Here is a 17673-nt window from a genome sequence, read left to right on the forward strand (position 1 = left end):
AATTTCCAGATTTGATTAAATAACTAAAGTCTGATTGCCAAAGCCTTTTGCAAATAATTAAAGTTTAAGCCTAAAGTTGTTTTTTGTATATGACACCTACTCATTAATAAAACTAGATGGCTCTTAAAGTAGTAAATAGAAATAAATATTTTTATTTCCAATACAACATGAATACCGCCATCTGTAGCATATGCTTGGAACAACGATGCAACGAATTACTAAATACCATGTAGTACAGTTAAAGCCCACTAGATGGCAGTAGTTATTTAAATTTTATTGTAATGTTCAATGTAACGCGATAGATGGCGACACTAACCAAGTAGATTTATGGCCATGAATTAGTATTTAAACATTTCAATGCTACATGTGTAATCGCCGTCACGCATTGAGAATAGGTTCTAACCATTTACTTTTTAATATCCTTGTACCAACATGACTGTGTGAAATATCAAATATATTTAGAGTTCATTTGCGGCAACCGTAGGCCATACGATATTAAAGCGTGGATTGCAACCCGACCTCGACTCCATTTAAAACTTGCTATTATTAATAATACCGTGTATATTAGATAACAGTCATTTCGTCATATTAATTAATTAAGGAAAAATAAAACAAAGAATAACATTGGCGCGATGAAATTTATTTTTGTCTACGTCAATGATTGATTACAGTTTTTAAACAGAAGTAACCGCACACAATAAATGTTAAATACATTTTACATAACATTGTATTCCTTGCAACATATAGATTAAACAAAAATATATAATGATGGCTGACTCTATTATACCTATTAGCTACTTATTCTTCAGAATATCAGGCTCAATATGAGCTATCACAATTCTCGACCGACGGTCTCTCCCACTGTTAATTGACAAGGTGAAGGCGAATTCAAAACTCAATTTCCATTAATATATTTATTCTTTAATTAAAAATTATATCACAGTAGGATAAGACCGGGCGAAAACCTGAAAATTACACTACCAAAGCATGCTAGTAACGTAACATTTACAAGTAGGTCACGCGTAATTTACAGAAGAGATATTTCGAAATATCAGATAATAACAATTCAATATCAATGATTATTTAACCGGTTACGTTATATACGTTAATTTGAACAATATTTCAGTCTCACTCGCGACTCAACAAATGCTCGATATAAAATACTGCATCCAAAAACGAGGTGTTCAACCCAGACTTGCTCAGATTTCGTCAGCTTACGTGTTTAGAGCTCCATGACATTATTTGATCGAAATTCACCTACAGAAACGATCACGTCTAGAAATAAATTAATCAACTATGAAATGCCCTAAATAGTTATAATTACAAAGAAGGCATCCAGTGTCTATATAGCATAATTATTGGATTTTCGTCACTAGTATGCGCGACCGCATCTTCCTAATTTCATACGTAACTTTAAATTAAAAATTAAACTAATTCATTGGACTATCACTCATTCAACATTCAAATATCAATAACGGAACAACGCTCAGACACCAGTGTTCTAATACTTATTAATACATCTAGGCTTAATCACAATGTAGTGTTGAATGAAAGAAGATTAACATCGTCAATAGAATTAATTGGTCGAAAGATATGTTCGAAGATAATTAATAGGCCATCGGCCCGTGCATAGATTGCTCCTTTAGAATTTGATATTCGAGTATAGATATGATTTAAAGTTTTTATAATATGACTTTATCAGTTAAAACTACAGCACTCCCAGTAGGAGCATGTCTTGAAGTGGCATCGAAGTATCCCGCTTCTATGCTGATCTTAGAAAGTTTCTAGTACACGTATATTTGTTTCAGTTGAGGCTTGAGCTCAGGCGGGATAGTGTACACTTCCTGTTCAGGCTTCTTTTTAACGAGTCGCTTCCAACGACCACCAATATTCTTACGTAAACTGCGAAAACTTGCTCGCTCGTTACCGATTGGCTGCATCAAGTTGTCCTGTAATAATAGAAACAAGGGTTTTTTAGTACTCGTTAAGTTACAATCAGTTTATGAGGAATCTTAGATATATTGACACAAATTAAAAAGATTTCCGTTACGTCCCGAAAGATTTAAGTGCATAATGCATATGCACCACCTCATAAGGGACTTCCAGTTACAAAACACTCTAAGTTATTTTAAGTATCGGTTGCCAGCCAAACGTTGAAAGAAGGCCGTCCCGTCGAACATTAAATATTATTATTACTAGCAACTTGTACGCGGGAACTTTTGTATAGTCTGGCAAATATGTTATTGATAATGGGAAACACGCGCGGCAAATTGCGCAGAAAGCGTATTTTGATATCTGCACATAGACACCCCGCTCACGCCGGACCGATTCCCCGTAAGGGCTCGCGGGGAATCGTTGCGGGGTGTGACCGGGCTACGGTACAGTCGAGTGCAACGCTATCAGTTCATTACTATGAAATATGAATATAATATCATATGATAGCATCATATATACGGAATGGCGTAGTAGAGCATATTTATCTAGTAATATTATAAAAATTTGTTAAAAAAACACCAAAGCAACATGCAAAATGAAGATATGGTAAATTGAAAAATTAAATAAAAAACTGAATTAAATTATTAAAATGAGGCCACATACAAATCTTCTCAATCCAAATTCAATAAAAAAAGTAAAATTTAAAAAGTACATTTAATATATAAAACATGCAAACAAATACACGATTTTGGCATTAGGCAACATGCAAAATCAACTTATGGGTAAGTTAAAATTTTTATTAATAATGGAAATAGAGGTCTTAACAAATAAATTATGTTAATAAATTATATCTCCAAATTAAATCAAAATTTTATTACCGTTTTATTTAAAACGTTAATTAATGCATGCAAGAAAGTAAAAAATAAAAATTGACAAATAATAAAGCAAATAATCAAAACGGTAAAAGGCATTTTTGTTTACAATTAATTATATTCTTGTTTGAACAATATAGTGTGAGCTCGATTGTACCTTTAAAGATGTGTGGGTGCGAATTTCCTGTAAGGACGTAGCGCTCACACTGACGCAAATGGCAAACTATGGCAAAGGGATACCGCACTCTCATTTTTTGTACCTCAAAATTTATTGAAATAATTTACCCAATATTATTTTCTTTTATATAATCTTTAAGAAGTTTAAATATTGCCAGATATTTCTTTATTCATATTGCATAGTTTATAAGCTTGTATTATGCACACTGAATGTTTATGTTGTACATAAGTGTGTATTATAGTATATACACATATACGTAAATATCATGTGCCATTAGTTATATAAGCAGAAGCTTAGAATTGATTAATTATTTATTGACTCAAAAATTTTATTATACTTTTCGGGCTAGTCTTGATTTTATTCTCGACAACAATGTATGGAACAGCTGATTATTTTGCGATATTTAGATATCCTCATAAAATTTTCGTTTTGTATAAATTACTACAACATAAACATGATCAGATATTTTAATTATCGTAGAGGTAAATGTGATTTGCTAAGCGTGGGGTAAAACAACATAACAGGGTAACACTGATCGAACGTTCTCTGCGCATAGTATACTGCGCAATTTACCGCGCGTGCTTCCCATTATCAATAACATATTTGCCAGACTATAACTGTCGTTTAACTAAATATAACCGTCAGACATTTTAAAACAACTTTTGTTTGGCATTGGCACTCTTATTTAAAAATATCAGTTACATGTTATGAAAGTCGATGGTAGACTGAACTAGTTAGATAATTTTGTGATTTCGCTTTAATATAGAAGTGAATATATCTAGAAACTTAACATGGCCAATACTTGGAGGTCACAAATATAAAATAAACCTTGAATTCAAAGACTCATTAGCAATGTTTGCTTCCTGATAAACGTATCTCGATATAGGTGGTCCTACACTAGCTATAAACATTGAAAAACGCTCACTGAATAGGGAATTTTATACGTAGGTCTCTTAGACCCGTATTTGGATATCGTTTTCAAATCTAAGATCGATCTTGAGATTCTGTTATCAATTATACTTATGAATGAAAACGCCATCTTAAGATCGATCTCAGATTTGAGAGTATCTTATAAATACAGGTCTAACAGCATTAAGTAGACCGTGATATTAAGGTTATAGCATTTACGAGACTGCAATTTTAAGAGCATAACTCTTTGCATTAGCCTCCTTTGTTCGTTTAAGAAAGAAGGTCGCACGGTTACAACATGTTCGCCTTGCAGCTTTCTACTCGGCGAGCGTGTCCCAATGTTTAAAATTTTGCACTTAGATCGTCGTTATACGTTCAACTCTCTCTTCTTGGTGGGGACGCTGTTAGACCAGTCACGTTTTCTTTCTATTTCAACTTTTCTAAACTCCCGTATCATTTTACTAGAAAGTGAACCTCTAAATCAGATCTGCGTGATGTTTATAGAAAATTTAGGTCAAGTATAAACACATGTGACTTGTTCGCGTCACAAAAACCTAACATTTATTTTTTGTACCAAATACAAAGTGCCGTAATATTTTGTTTATAAATTACCTAGTTACTTACAAATTAATCTAAGATTATAGTAATTTATAATTACTAACCTGATCGTGAGAATAGACGTAAGGCGGAGGCAGCGGTGGTGGAAACTGCCACAAGGGCTGCTGACGGAAGGCAAGAGGGTCAGCCGTTGGTTGCGGCGCGGTCTGGAGCACAGCTTCGGCAGGATGCACCGAAGCCGAGTGTTCCTCGCGCTTGCGCAGCTTGCTGTGGACGATACGAATCGCCATCATAGTTCCGTTGTTCCCAACCATGGTAACAAAAGGTCCTCCAACGCAAGAATAACTAACACTGGTTTGTATCACAGGTAACAAGTTCCAGTCGGGCAGTCACAACATATCCGATTGACAATTTCACTCACAGCCGTAACTAATAACTAATTTAAATAAATTATCACAATTATTTTGTAAGTAGAGCTATTGCACATATCACTGCTCGTAGGAACGCGCGGTGGCTTCTGCTGCGCGGTGACTAGAATGTTATCGTGAAGATTGGCCGGCAGGTGCCTAGCAAAGCGCTCGCTCGTGCCAAACGACCTCTACGGAGTACTCCATGCGTCTGAGTTGGAGTGGAGGGGCGCTTAGGGCTTTTATATATTCGCGTCTGACGCGGCGCCAGTGCGGGGTGGCGAGGTGCCAGGGGGGAGGGGAGGGGGAGAGGAGAGAGGGCTCGACGATGTGGCCGTTTTCCGTGAAAAACTAAGAACGGTTGGGTTGGCTGTTGCGATATCATCGGTCGTTCTCATGTTATCGTCACAGTAATGACGCATCAAATGGTTAAACCGTTGGTTAGTCCCGCTTGCCACAGTACGATATCTACTACTACGTCTAAAGTTACTTTTGAAAAACGGCTGTGAGTGGTGATCGGATCATTTGACCAGTCCACGTTAGTTATTCTTGCGCTGAAATCTGAATATGTATTTGATATACAGTTGTCTTAATAAGTGTTTGGGGCCAGTCGTGACGCAGGAGCACAAAGTGTGACTGGAAACGAAATATTTTTATTTCTTCGCTCTGGTGTCGAGGCAAAACCTTCAGAATTCCGCAGAATATTGAGAACGTAGTGTCTTAACTCTAGATTCTCTCTGCCTACTCCGCTGTGTTCGGGATACATAGTGACGCTAAAAAAAATTAAAGAATATAATAATAAGTACCTACAACATTGCTTTGTTTTGGTTAAAGAACATTACTTATTACTATGACATCTAGTGCTTACAATTTAACATTATAGAGATAAGAGATTTCCTGTAAATCTAACAAATGCAGTCATGACAACGTAAGTAAACAGTGAGCTCGACCTCAATAGCGTTACTGTAGGCACTAAACTAGATAAGAGCAGGCCCCTATTGATTTCGCTGATAATCACAAATCTGGGAGAAACATTTCACCATCAACCGAGTTCGAAGTCCATAAAATATAAATGCACAACTGCATATACATTTAACGCACAGCTGGATCTATGGATATAGAAAGCGCAATAACTACAATTTGGTGTCCCTCTCTAACAAATGAGTAATTCAGATGCGTGAAAGGGTAGGTGTATATTTAAAGCTTCCAACTAAAACAGCAAAAGTAGGGCTACAGGGCAAGGGAGATCGGGAAGGTGCATTGCCCTTAGTGCGTTCCCAACATAAGCAAGACTTCGGGCTTTGACTCGAATGCGGGATAAAAAACACAGGTAGTAAGCCATTATAAGCTGTTACCCTTGAGAGATGTCTAGAGGATATCGTCAATGTCGGTAAAGCCTTAAGTGATACCTTGAGAATGAATGACAACTTTGGATTTTATTTACTAGTACTTCTGTGTACACATTTCATGACCACGACCGTTCAAGATAAGAAGTAAATATAAAGAGAGATGAATGAAACAATGTTTCATACGAAATAAAGACCGAATACGATAAGAATATTGCGTTGTAATTATAGCTTGTGGATGTGTATGAATTAAAGGATACTAAATCATAACTAATGTGATATTATGAAAATAGCAAAACAATTGAAGTTAGATGTAGTGGAAGTAGAGAAAAGTTCTACATGGGGTAATACTGTCATATTTAACATATAAACTAATATTGTTATTTATACTACTATTGTTAACTAAAATTTAACTAATATTGTTATTATTTGTTACTGACGTCAATGGATGATGAGAGTTAATAGGGGGTACGTTTTTAATATGAAGAGCTTGTTAAATAATGTAATGGCTCCGATGATTGCGATCAATGGGCGTTTAATAGAACATAATATTTCTATAGATAAGACGCCACACCGATATCATAATGGAAGAAAAATGTATATATCATTATAGATATTATATTAAAAAAAAACGTTTTAAACCACTGATTATTTGCGGACGAATTTAAAGAATTAATGATAAAAATTTAGAAATTTTGCTGGTACTGTTTCATATGAAAAGTGATATTAAAGAATATTTCTTTATTAAGTGATTAAAAATTATCTTAATAGTTAGAGATAAAGAAATTACGGGAAAGAGCATTAATTTACTAAATTATATAACTAAATTTAATACAGTCTACACCCACTAAAATAAAATCGAGAAATCGCACAACGGATGTAGATAATGTTACATTTAAAAATAACAGTTTCGTCTCGAATTGCTTAGTCGACTGTTGACACCGTCTCCTTGGAATGATAATGGTAACCACCATCCGATCTATTTTAAATTCAAATATCATAGCTTCTACCTACTGTAGTTTAAAAGATTTTTCATTTTTAAATGTTTTGACATATTAAGGATTTTTGGAGAAATTGATACTTTTTTATTAAATAATTCTTAAGTCTGGATAAAATAGAAAAACCTAGATATTAATTGAATATGCTAGAATAATTAATTAATTATTAATAACAAATTTGTGATGCGCAAATGCAACACGATAATCTTATCACGAAATCGACTAGATAACAATCGTTTAAATCAAATTATTTTACAAGTATTATAATAATATAAATAAAAATTACCTATTTTAAATATCTTATCACTGGCCTCGGTTATTCCCTAGATATTGCAAATTGTTTCTTTATAAAGATTTGTTTATAAATAACTTGGCTCGAACTTACGTACGCTGACATAGGTTATATAAGTCTCGGCGGTTAAAAGAAAGTCCCCTCGTTTATATCTTTATAGTATACTTTTTTTGTAGTGAATAAATGAATATGATGTCAACTGTAATTAAATCAAAAATTAAATCAGCTTCACGCTGTATCCCGCACACAGCAGCAGGTTCCCTCTGCCGGGTAGGTTGCTGCCGTGTGCCTGTGTAACTTACTGTTAAGACAGTCCGTTCCCCACTTCCTGCCGAATTCTGGAGTTCCATCCTTCTGGAATTCCTCCGAATTCTTTACCTCGACACCAGAGCGAAAAAATGGAAATATAAACGTAAATAAATATTTCACTTCCTCGAGTGGGGATCGAACTAACAGGCGTCGTTCCAGTCACAGTTGATTTCGGGCACTCGCAAATTTTCTTAAAAAGTGGGGAACTTAGTATCTTAACACTAGGTTCCATCTGCCTACTCTGCTGTGGACGGGATACAGCGTGAAGCAGATTTTTTAAAAATTTGATTAAGATAATTAAAAATTAATCAAAATATCTTTTAACATTATAGAATATTAGTTTATTTAAATCTATTTAATGTAGTTACTATAATAATATAATATATACTGTGCATCGAACAAAGAAATCATTATGTTTATTTATAATCCAAATAACATCACATAATTAAAGTGTATAAATAGCGTTATTCCAGCGGGAGCGGTGCTTTGTTCACAACAAATATAACATAATATATTTCAGTCGTTATACTTATATGTATATTTGTGATATGATACCTTTATATTAAATAAGTATAAGAATCATATAAAGGATTTTAGAATGTTAATGTTTCATATTATGTTTCCATTATAAAAACGAAAAAAAATACAATTTTTAAATATAATATCTTAGAAAACGAATAAAATTCTCTGTATTATTTTTCTATCCTTATCGTATAATATATGAAACTTTTAAAATGTTAAAAATACATAAAAAATCATTTTCAACTATAAAACGAAATATAATTGTTTTCAATTATGTATAGGTATAATTAGAGTTTTTCATTCGCAAGTCACCAAATTGTCAGTGTATTCTCAGATCCGTTCACTTGAGAGGTTTTTTTGTATTCAAGGCTGCATTGAATGAAATGAATAATAACTTTAAATAAATTTCATTCTTTAAAAATATTTACTTATTTTATAGATATAAAATAAGTAATCTATTGTATCAGTTACTATACGACGATAACTGAGATCTAAATAAGATTTGTATGCAACAGGTATATATTTATTGGGCAAGCTTCTAATACGTGGTCGAAATATTGTCGCCATACTTAAACTCGGTAAAACATCTATAGTGAAGAAAGGGAAGGTGAAATACATCGGGAAGGTTACTTTTCCTTCCCCAAAAGTCAACTTTTAGAAGTCATTGTACAAACGGTCGCGACCTTGCCAGGTGTTGCGGTCAACGGTCAGTTCCTGGTACAATCCTCCGTAGGTATATACTTTTTGTACGTACTACGTATTTGATTGATCGAACTCAATGTCTATTGTTAGATTTTAAATGGAATCGTATAGTGGATAAAATTACCGATCGACAAATAAGTAATAGGTGGTACTGGGTACATGAGTGCAATACGAACGTTCACGAGGTATCTGTGCACTGCGAAGAATTTACCTTGACCAGGTAGATGTCAACCTTGGTGGCAGTTGGTATCACAGAAAACTAGTTTCTCTGCTCATAATGTGTTGAATATGGATCATTATACTCAATCGATACTTTAAAATATACATTAAAATGACATGCAAAACGTAGACGAAAGCTAGTTTTTAACATTCGAATTACCCGCGCTCAAAGGGACTGTGTTTGTTCCTCCCGCAGAGGCAAACTATCGTCTTGTTGACGGAGAGAACGATCAGAGAGTTGTGTTCCAGCACCACGCCGACCTCGCAGTTTTCCTCTTTACACTTCATCGCCTCGAAGGCGATCGGAGCGAAGAGCATCGAAAGGCACAGGCGGGGCACAGAGCACAAGCACAGACACTCGAGACCTGGGCGGTAGGCGGCGAGGCAGCCGTTTGGCGCTCGACGCGTTTTGGCGCAGACTGCCGGTCAGCCGGGACTGCGGGCACCACGCCTCGCGCACCGCGCCGGTGGGTGGTGGCGAGTGGTGACAGAGGCACGCACCTCTCCCGTTACCTTATTGCTATGTTATGGGGGCTCGACCTCGCAACGCGAAAGCCCTCCGATAACGTTTTGCATGGCCGCGTTTAATGTGTATTTCATTGAATTGTATAACGAGTTCGCTAGCTTGTCGTATTGCTGATATTACTATCAGGACACTTTATACAGGTATATTAGATGGCTATAGCTTAATCTAAACTACGAATTATTAGAATAGATAAGGAATAGAATACATAGATAGTAAGCTTCTACTAAATAGGGTAAAAAGAAACAAACCGACATAATTGTATAAACTTAAATTAATATTTGATTTATTGTGAGTTAATGAACCCGCCTTTCATTAGTTAATTGCTATTATGGTAACATTCAGAACGTCGTAAGTAAAGGATTTTATAGAAATTTCTTTGAAAACCAGTATACAAAAGACATACAAAGAAATACAAAAAAATATAAATTTTACTAAACTTTAAAATATAGTTTTTTATAAAATATGTTAGAATTATAACGAAATATACTATGTAAATAAGTATTGTGCCTGTAAAGTTAAAAACAGTAATGTAATTTTAAATACAAAACCTAACTTTAACGCAATTATCATTAGGTGCCTTTACCTATATATGAAATGGCATTTCCTACCGTCTATTTGGCTAAGCCTTACAAATAGATGGTAATGAATGCTACTTCTGAGCCTTAGGCCTTAGACTCTAAGCAGATACGATAGTAGTTGGGTATAACAGATACAGATACCTGTATATACATATACTTACTACCTAAGAACTATATGTTTTTAAGGATATCTAACATAGCCAGTAACACCGTATAATTTTTAATATTTTTTTTTATAAATTCTTTTTTTTTTATTATTATTTTAGAAATCCTGAATATTTTATTTGTTTTAGCTTCGCTTCCATTTTTTTATAAAAGAAATCTATCTATATCTCCTTTTTTTTTATGAACACAGATAGAAACTACTAAATAAATATTGAAAGCTTATAAATAAATAAATTATGAGTTCATTGTCATAATTGACATACCATACGACATTCTAAGATGGAAGTTGAAACCAGTTTGCAAAGTAATATCAATTCATAAGCGGATTTGAGGGTTTAAACTCATGGAATTCATAAAAAAAAACTAAAAAGAGTATTTAGAGTTACTTACATAAGTTATACTTTCAAACACTTATACAATTTACGTAACAACTGAAAGCTATATAAGTTTTAACCAAATGGTTATATATAACCGGTTATTTAATATAGCTACGGTATTCCAGAATACCGTTGGCCTTTGATTGGCGATTTAAAAATGGCGAACAAAAACATTTTGATAAAATATACAGCGATTACCGCTAAACACTATGTCCAGACGTCTGTGCTGGCATCCATCCAGCACCCGGTAGACCTTGGTGGTGTATTGTTGTATAATACTTTAATTACTTGTAATCTACGATCTAAGAAACCGTCGTGGAGCAGGGTCACAAGGGTGTGAGTGTAACGCGGCGGTTGTGAGTTCGATCCTCACTCGAGGAATTAATTATTATTTCTTAATATTTTCATTTATTCGTTCTGGCACCGAGGCAAAAAGCTCTGCGTTGAGTTCCGCCACTTAACACGTAATGCCTCGAAAAATTCAGCGAAAAGTAGGGAACGGAGAGTCTAAACACTAGGTTCCCTTTTGACGTTTTTTACTTTTTTATATAACCTTATATAAGTCTACTCAATTTTAATGAACCAGCCCGTCATAATTGCTATGGGAATGCCTTGAGGACTAATTTACTGTTGAGGAAATATTAATTGTTTTTTAATCGTTTAAATGTTTTAGACAGACGTCAGGCATTTTTAATTGTTTTGTTTTTATAAAAGGATATAATAAATATATATTATAATATATATATGTATATATACATATATTTTATGGCTATTAAATATACGTATATAGTTCTTATCAGTACTTAAGGCTATACCTAATACCTATATGAATTTCCATTACGACACGATGTCACGTAATAACAATTATTTTCAAAGCAAGTAAAAAAACATTATTCATTTTTGTGCATTTATAAATTTATAATTTTTTACACACGTTTCTAGCTATGAACCGCTTTTTACTAGTATCTACAAATAGGTAGGGCTTCACAAAATTTTATAGTTTCTAATAACTTATTGCGAACGTTAAAAAAACTTTACATTTTAAATAGATGTTTGATTCTTATTTGGCAAGTGATAATTACTTTTTACCTAAAACATCGATGTCAAAATAATATGTACACTTATATATTAAAAAACTTTTTGAACTAACCAAACATGGAAAATTAACAGAATATACCACCAAATTTGAATAAAATAAATAGGTACTTACATCTTTTTTAGGAGTCGCCGGAACGAACGTTTGATAATGCTTATTATTAACATCTTGAACAGTATTAGCGTTAAATATAAAGATTTTTACTTTAGTAAAAATAATATTATGGTAATTACAATTTCAATCGCTGAATATAAAGCAATTATGTCTAGAATAAAATGAATGAGACCACGAGCTTCGATATCGTAGCTTAAACTGTACGCTTAAGAACTAATTTACAACTACCTTCAAATCATTAATGTGTTAAATATCTCATTTACCCTACAGAATAAACTTGGTCGATAAAATAATTGTACGTTAGTTGAAATTAAACAATATGAGTATAAAAAAATATTTATATTATTCTTAATGATTTTGAAGGTTTAAAATTCTAAATTATAAGAATTTATATTTGTTTTCGCTATTTTAAGTGATGCACAATGCTTAGTATGTATTTTTTTGTATTTTTATTTTCAAAAAAATATTTTTAAATACTATATAATATGTGAATATGTGAGTAGATATAAACTTTCACATATTAAGTAAAAAATTAAAAAAAAAACGATTTTGGTAGGGATTCATGACAGCCAAATTAACACAAGAAATTATAAAATCATGAAATAAGGACCAATATTCACTTTAATTTGCTTAACATTTACAATTAAATAAAGAAAATAATTTTAAATGTAATTATAAGACAATTATATATAGTCACGGAAGGCAATGGTGTATTTATATATAGACAAGTATTTAAATCGAAAGGATTTTCAAATAACGCTTATATAAATCCTTGGTTAGACAGCCGTCTATCTCGACCGCTCTATCGCCTTGAGACCACGATTACTTAGTTGGATTGTCAGAAATGTGAGTTCAACTACAGCAATTACATCATCAGGCAGATGTTAAGTAATTCAAGCAAAAAAATAAATATAGTGACAAAAGTATATATTTATTTTTTAATGTATCTGGTAATAATTACCGTAAATAATTGTAATTAAATTGTTAATTATTATCGAAATTGATGACGTCTTTGATATGTTTTTCGAAATAAAGTAGTATATTAATAGAACATACCCATGTTTTTATTTATATATCCATAAATAAATGCCGTATCAATAACATGAAGTGTATTTTATAAAATAAATGAAGCTTTTCCAAATAGTATGACATTCTATGTAATATTTACTTGTTATCTCATACTCGAGTTGGCGTTTGAACGACCTCGAATAAATATGTTCCCAATATTATTGCCAAATGTTATAAACTCATTAGTGCTGATGTATATGGAATCTCACTTTGGGTTGCTGCGATCGAAAATGTAAAAGCTTTCAGGTTTATTACAGTATAAAGCGAATATTGAATTTTCTATAATATATTTACTGGTTTCCTCATTTTAATTTATGGTTTCAGTAATAGATAATGTATCTTTAGAATATCTTTAGAAATAATCATAAAAGCCAGTCCTGGCGCAAAGGCACAGTATGTGACTCCAAGCGCGACAACCAGCTGTGGGTTCACGGAGTGTTTTAACCATAAGTTGAGAGTGTTTTGATCATAATATACCGAGGTCACTGTCCACTCGTATTGACTAAACATTTTTACAAGAGAACTCGTAAAAGCCAAGTGATGGTCCACGTAAGACGTTTACTACATTTTTATTACGGCTTAGGTTCTCACTATTGGTATTATCTCTGTTATGAGGGTATTAAAGTGCAATAGCTTCTTATATCAAGGCTGATATTTTAAGCGTTGTACTAACATTTTTCCTGTATAATTTACATGATTTTTGTTAGTACTTTTTTAAATATTTTTTTTATTTATAATCTATCGAAACATTTAATCTTATACTTTGTATGTATTTAATATTCATATATTATTCTATACTTAACTGAAATTTAATTTTCTGGGATTTTTATTTGTTTTGTGATATTCTTTTAGGGTCACGCTGTATCCCGTACACAGCAAGATAGGCGCAGGCAGAGGGAACCTAGTGCTAACACACTCCGTTCACATTTTCCGCCGAATTTTGGAGCCATTGCGTGTTGAGTAGCGACACTAAATGTCGCGCTTTGCCTCGACATCAGAACGAAGAAATTAAGATATCAAATATTTCATTTTTTCAAGTGGGAATCGAACTCACAACCTGTCATGTTTACGGTCATACTTTGTGCCCCTACGCCACGACTGGCCCCAACTATTACTACATGTACTTACTTGATTGTGAGAGCCAGCAGCACTATAATGAGCCCCACAAGGGCCATGGCAATCACTACACCTCCGATCATGTAATTCGCATCATTCGGGGCATCTGGAACAAGCGAATTGAAACTTTAATACATAAACTTAAGTTTTATTTTCTAGAAGAAGTATAATATTCTGATTTTAGTATAAAACAAAATGCACTGCACGAAAAGGAAAAAGTTTTTATAATAATATAAAAAAAAACATTTCAAATATAATCATACCGCAAAATATCTAAAGAGCATATAAATATGAGGATAAAATACAAATTATATGGCACGAATACGTTTTTATTACCCCTATTTTACAGTTTAAATCTATCCATTCTATATATAACGTATTTTTTTTATTTTTTAGCTTGGAAAGTAAAATATTTGGAAATAATTTGTCTTACAAAAACGACGACGGTTTAAAATTTTATAGTAAGAAATCTAATTGTATTTAAATGTATTGTTATCGTAAATCCGACAGACAATCTGTTTCAAAGATCTTTTGTTTTTGCTGTTTTTTTCATCTTCTCTCCCCTGCAGCTTGAGTTGGAGAACAAAAAGCATTCAATGAAGGTGGTAGACTAAAAATCCTTCGTAATCTAAGTACTCCCATGAACGGGATCGAACTTACAATCATCGATTATACAGTCAATCATTATCTAATAGTCCCTGTCACCAATTAAATTATATGAAAATATATAGACTAATATATTTTTATGTTCCATAAGCAATTCTAATAGTATTTACATCAGTCTCGTTCCATATTACAACATGGTATCCGAACCAGTTCATACCAGTAGTTATTACGCGTACCACTTTGCACCAATTGTACCGCATTGCATCCTCGGACAAATCGATAATAAGGGGAAACACTAGATCGATGGTGTTGTCGACACGCTACTGCTCGTGTAGTTTCATATTAGTTTTGTTTTAAAAGTAGATTAAGTCTAATTGTACAGTTAGCGTGGTTAGTCGGGAGAGTAGGTTCGATTCCTACATTCCCGTAATATTTTGATTCGCTCTGCCAATGGCCACTTAACACGTAAAACCTGCAGAATTCGGCGGAAAGTAGGGAACATGTCTTATTGGGAACTGAGCGTCTTATCTTAAGGTAACTTCCTTCCCCCTTCTATGGGTGGGATAAAGCGTGAAACAAAAAAAAAATTGTAGACGTAAGACATGGTATATGTAATAGTTATGCCATTATACCATAAATGCTTTTGTGGAACATCTTAAATATTTACCATATATTAAAGAATTCTATTTCTTTAGCATATTTACAAGGCATTAACTTATAGTTACACTTGCAATAAATCATAGATAAAAAAAAGTTATTTATCCATAACTCAGTTCATTAGGGTATAATGACCAAGATTCCTTCAAGAATCAGGTGTCTGGTGCAATGTCCTCGTGATGTGGGGTTAACGCTCCCAACCTTCGTCTAGGTTATGGAACTCAAAATCGACCGCAGTCACTCAAAGTTTAAAATGACTTATAAAAAAGGTTGAATTACATTTTATAGATAGATACCTTCACGTTTAACATTTGCAAATTGTTAACAGGATAATTTAAATATATAAATAAGCGTAAAACTCCTTGACATTACAAAAATGTATATTGTTTTATAGTTTTAATATGAAATTTGGAGGTTTATTATTTCAATTGTTATATTTTATAATTTACCATTGACGTGTTTGAATTCGTTATGTGTGTGTTCAAGTGTCAAACTAAGGTGACATTCTGTAATGGTTAAATTTAAATTAATTATTTATTTATATTAATAATTAATATATAAATTATATATGTATTGCATGTACTAATATAAAATAATATTAAATGACTTGGATGAGACTGGTCTTAATAATAGTCGCTGTCTAGTTTTTAGACAATGGCAAAAAAAAAATTTCTCACGTTATTTCAATTAATATTAGCATTTACCATTTGTTTATAATATATTTAGGTTCACGCTGTATCCCGCATATAGCAGGGTAGGCATAGAGAACCTGGGAATTTAGAAACAAGACACCCCATTCTTTACTTTTCGCTGAACTCCTTGCCTCAACACCGCGCTTTGCCTCTTTACCAGCGCGAGGAAATGAAAATATTAAGTTTTTTATTTTCTCTAATGGGAATCGAACTCCCATCCTGTCTTGTTTTGCCCATACACCACGATTGGCCTCAACACTCTGTACAATTATTTTTCACATAACATATTTATGTATATTTCTTCAAAGATGTGTATATATCGACATTGAGAAAACGTAACACTATAATCAGCATTTATATCACAATATATTATAAAATATTATTATTTCAATATTTTTATTATATTTCACCCAAAACTAACTCGTACATATATAAAGCTCGTTCGTACGTAACAATATTATTACAATTCTTCTGATGCAATATTATTACACTTTTATAGCACAGCTGTAGAAAATTCAATTAGTGACAACCATCACGGTTTAGTCATTTCTAACTTTTATTACTGGTGTTGTTCGCGATTATTCTTTTATAACCTATCATTATAATACTTTTATGAACCTAAACTATAATATAATAATAATATTTGTTTGCTTTCAAGAGTTAAATATTCTGAACATAAACTTCAGATTGAAGTAGCTACAGTCATTTTTCATAAGTGATAGTAAAATTTTTATTACGAGAGCTATTACCGATGAGGTTTTTTTCCCAGTCTTCTAGAAATATAAATAAATATTACAATTCACTCACTTTTTGTGTGCAAAACCCCTCCTATGTTATAAATTTGACTGATATGATTATAAGTGTCTGTGAGTCTGTCTGTGCGACTCTAGCTCCTGAATTAATGAACCGATTTGAGTGCGTTTGATTTTAATGGAAAATCTTCTTCATCGCAGTGGTTCTTAGCTAAGTTTTATGAAAATACAATTGGTAGTTTAAGAGCTACAAGCACTTTGCCAAAATGAGGTATTAATATTTTTGATCGGCAGTTTATTTTTACTAATAAATAAACTAATTTTGGCCATATATTCAAATGTATCATGTGTTCACAGCCTTATCACTGGCGCCGTCTTGCCTCTAAATATGCTTTATTAACATTTATCATTCCACGTGTATGCTTTTTCCACAAAAGGCTCAATAGACACCCGCGAATACCGACTGTGCAGTTCCTGCATTTGTTTATGCAATAAAGCGCTTTATTATGATTAGTTATTATTATGTTTGTTTATACAGGCTGTGGTGAAAGCGCTGCAAGCTGTGTAACGCTGCTTGGAATCAAACACTCGTATTACATAAATCAATGCTACTTGCTAAATATGGTAGGTGTAAGGAAGTTATGCACCTGTCAATTAATAAATATAATCATTATTTGTT

At 32.9% G+C, this 17673-nt stretch overlaps 1 protein-coding gene across 5 annotated transcripts in view; it reads right to left on the reverse strand.

Annotated features, from left to right (window-relative positions):
* Positions 1 to 619: 619 nt before the first annotated feature.
* The window catches only part of LOC146538158 (uncharacterized), a 131403-nt gene continuing 114349 nt past the window's right edge, over positions 620 to 17673 (reverse strand). For 4 of the 5 annotated variants that reach the window (XM_085187494.1, XM_085187495.1, XM_085187497.1 and 1 more), the window contains 3 exons: positions 14300 to 14393; positions 4557 to 4719; positions 620 to 1949 (listed from right to left, as the gene is read on the reverse strand). In XM_085187494.1, coding sequence (XP_085043620.1) covers positions 1785 to 1949; positions 4557 to 4719; positions 14300 to 14393 — 422 coding nt within the window. In that variant the 3' untranslated portion in view covers positions 620 to 1784. Of the gene's footprint in view, positions 1950 to 4556; positions 4720 to 9407; positions 9677 to 14299; positions 14394 to 17673 lie in introns of those variants that run through there. The other variant, XM_085187498.1, reaches the window with a different exon arrangement.

The sequence above is a fragment of the Heliconius melpomene genome, chromosome 6, assembly GCF_056956725.1.
Source record: "Heliconius melpomene rosina isolate 202511_hmr_F chromosome 6, ASM5695672v1, whole genome shotgun sequence".
NCBI lineage: Eukaryota > Metazoa > Arthropoda > Insecta > Lepidoptera > Nymphalidae > Heliconius > Heliconius melpomene.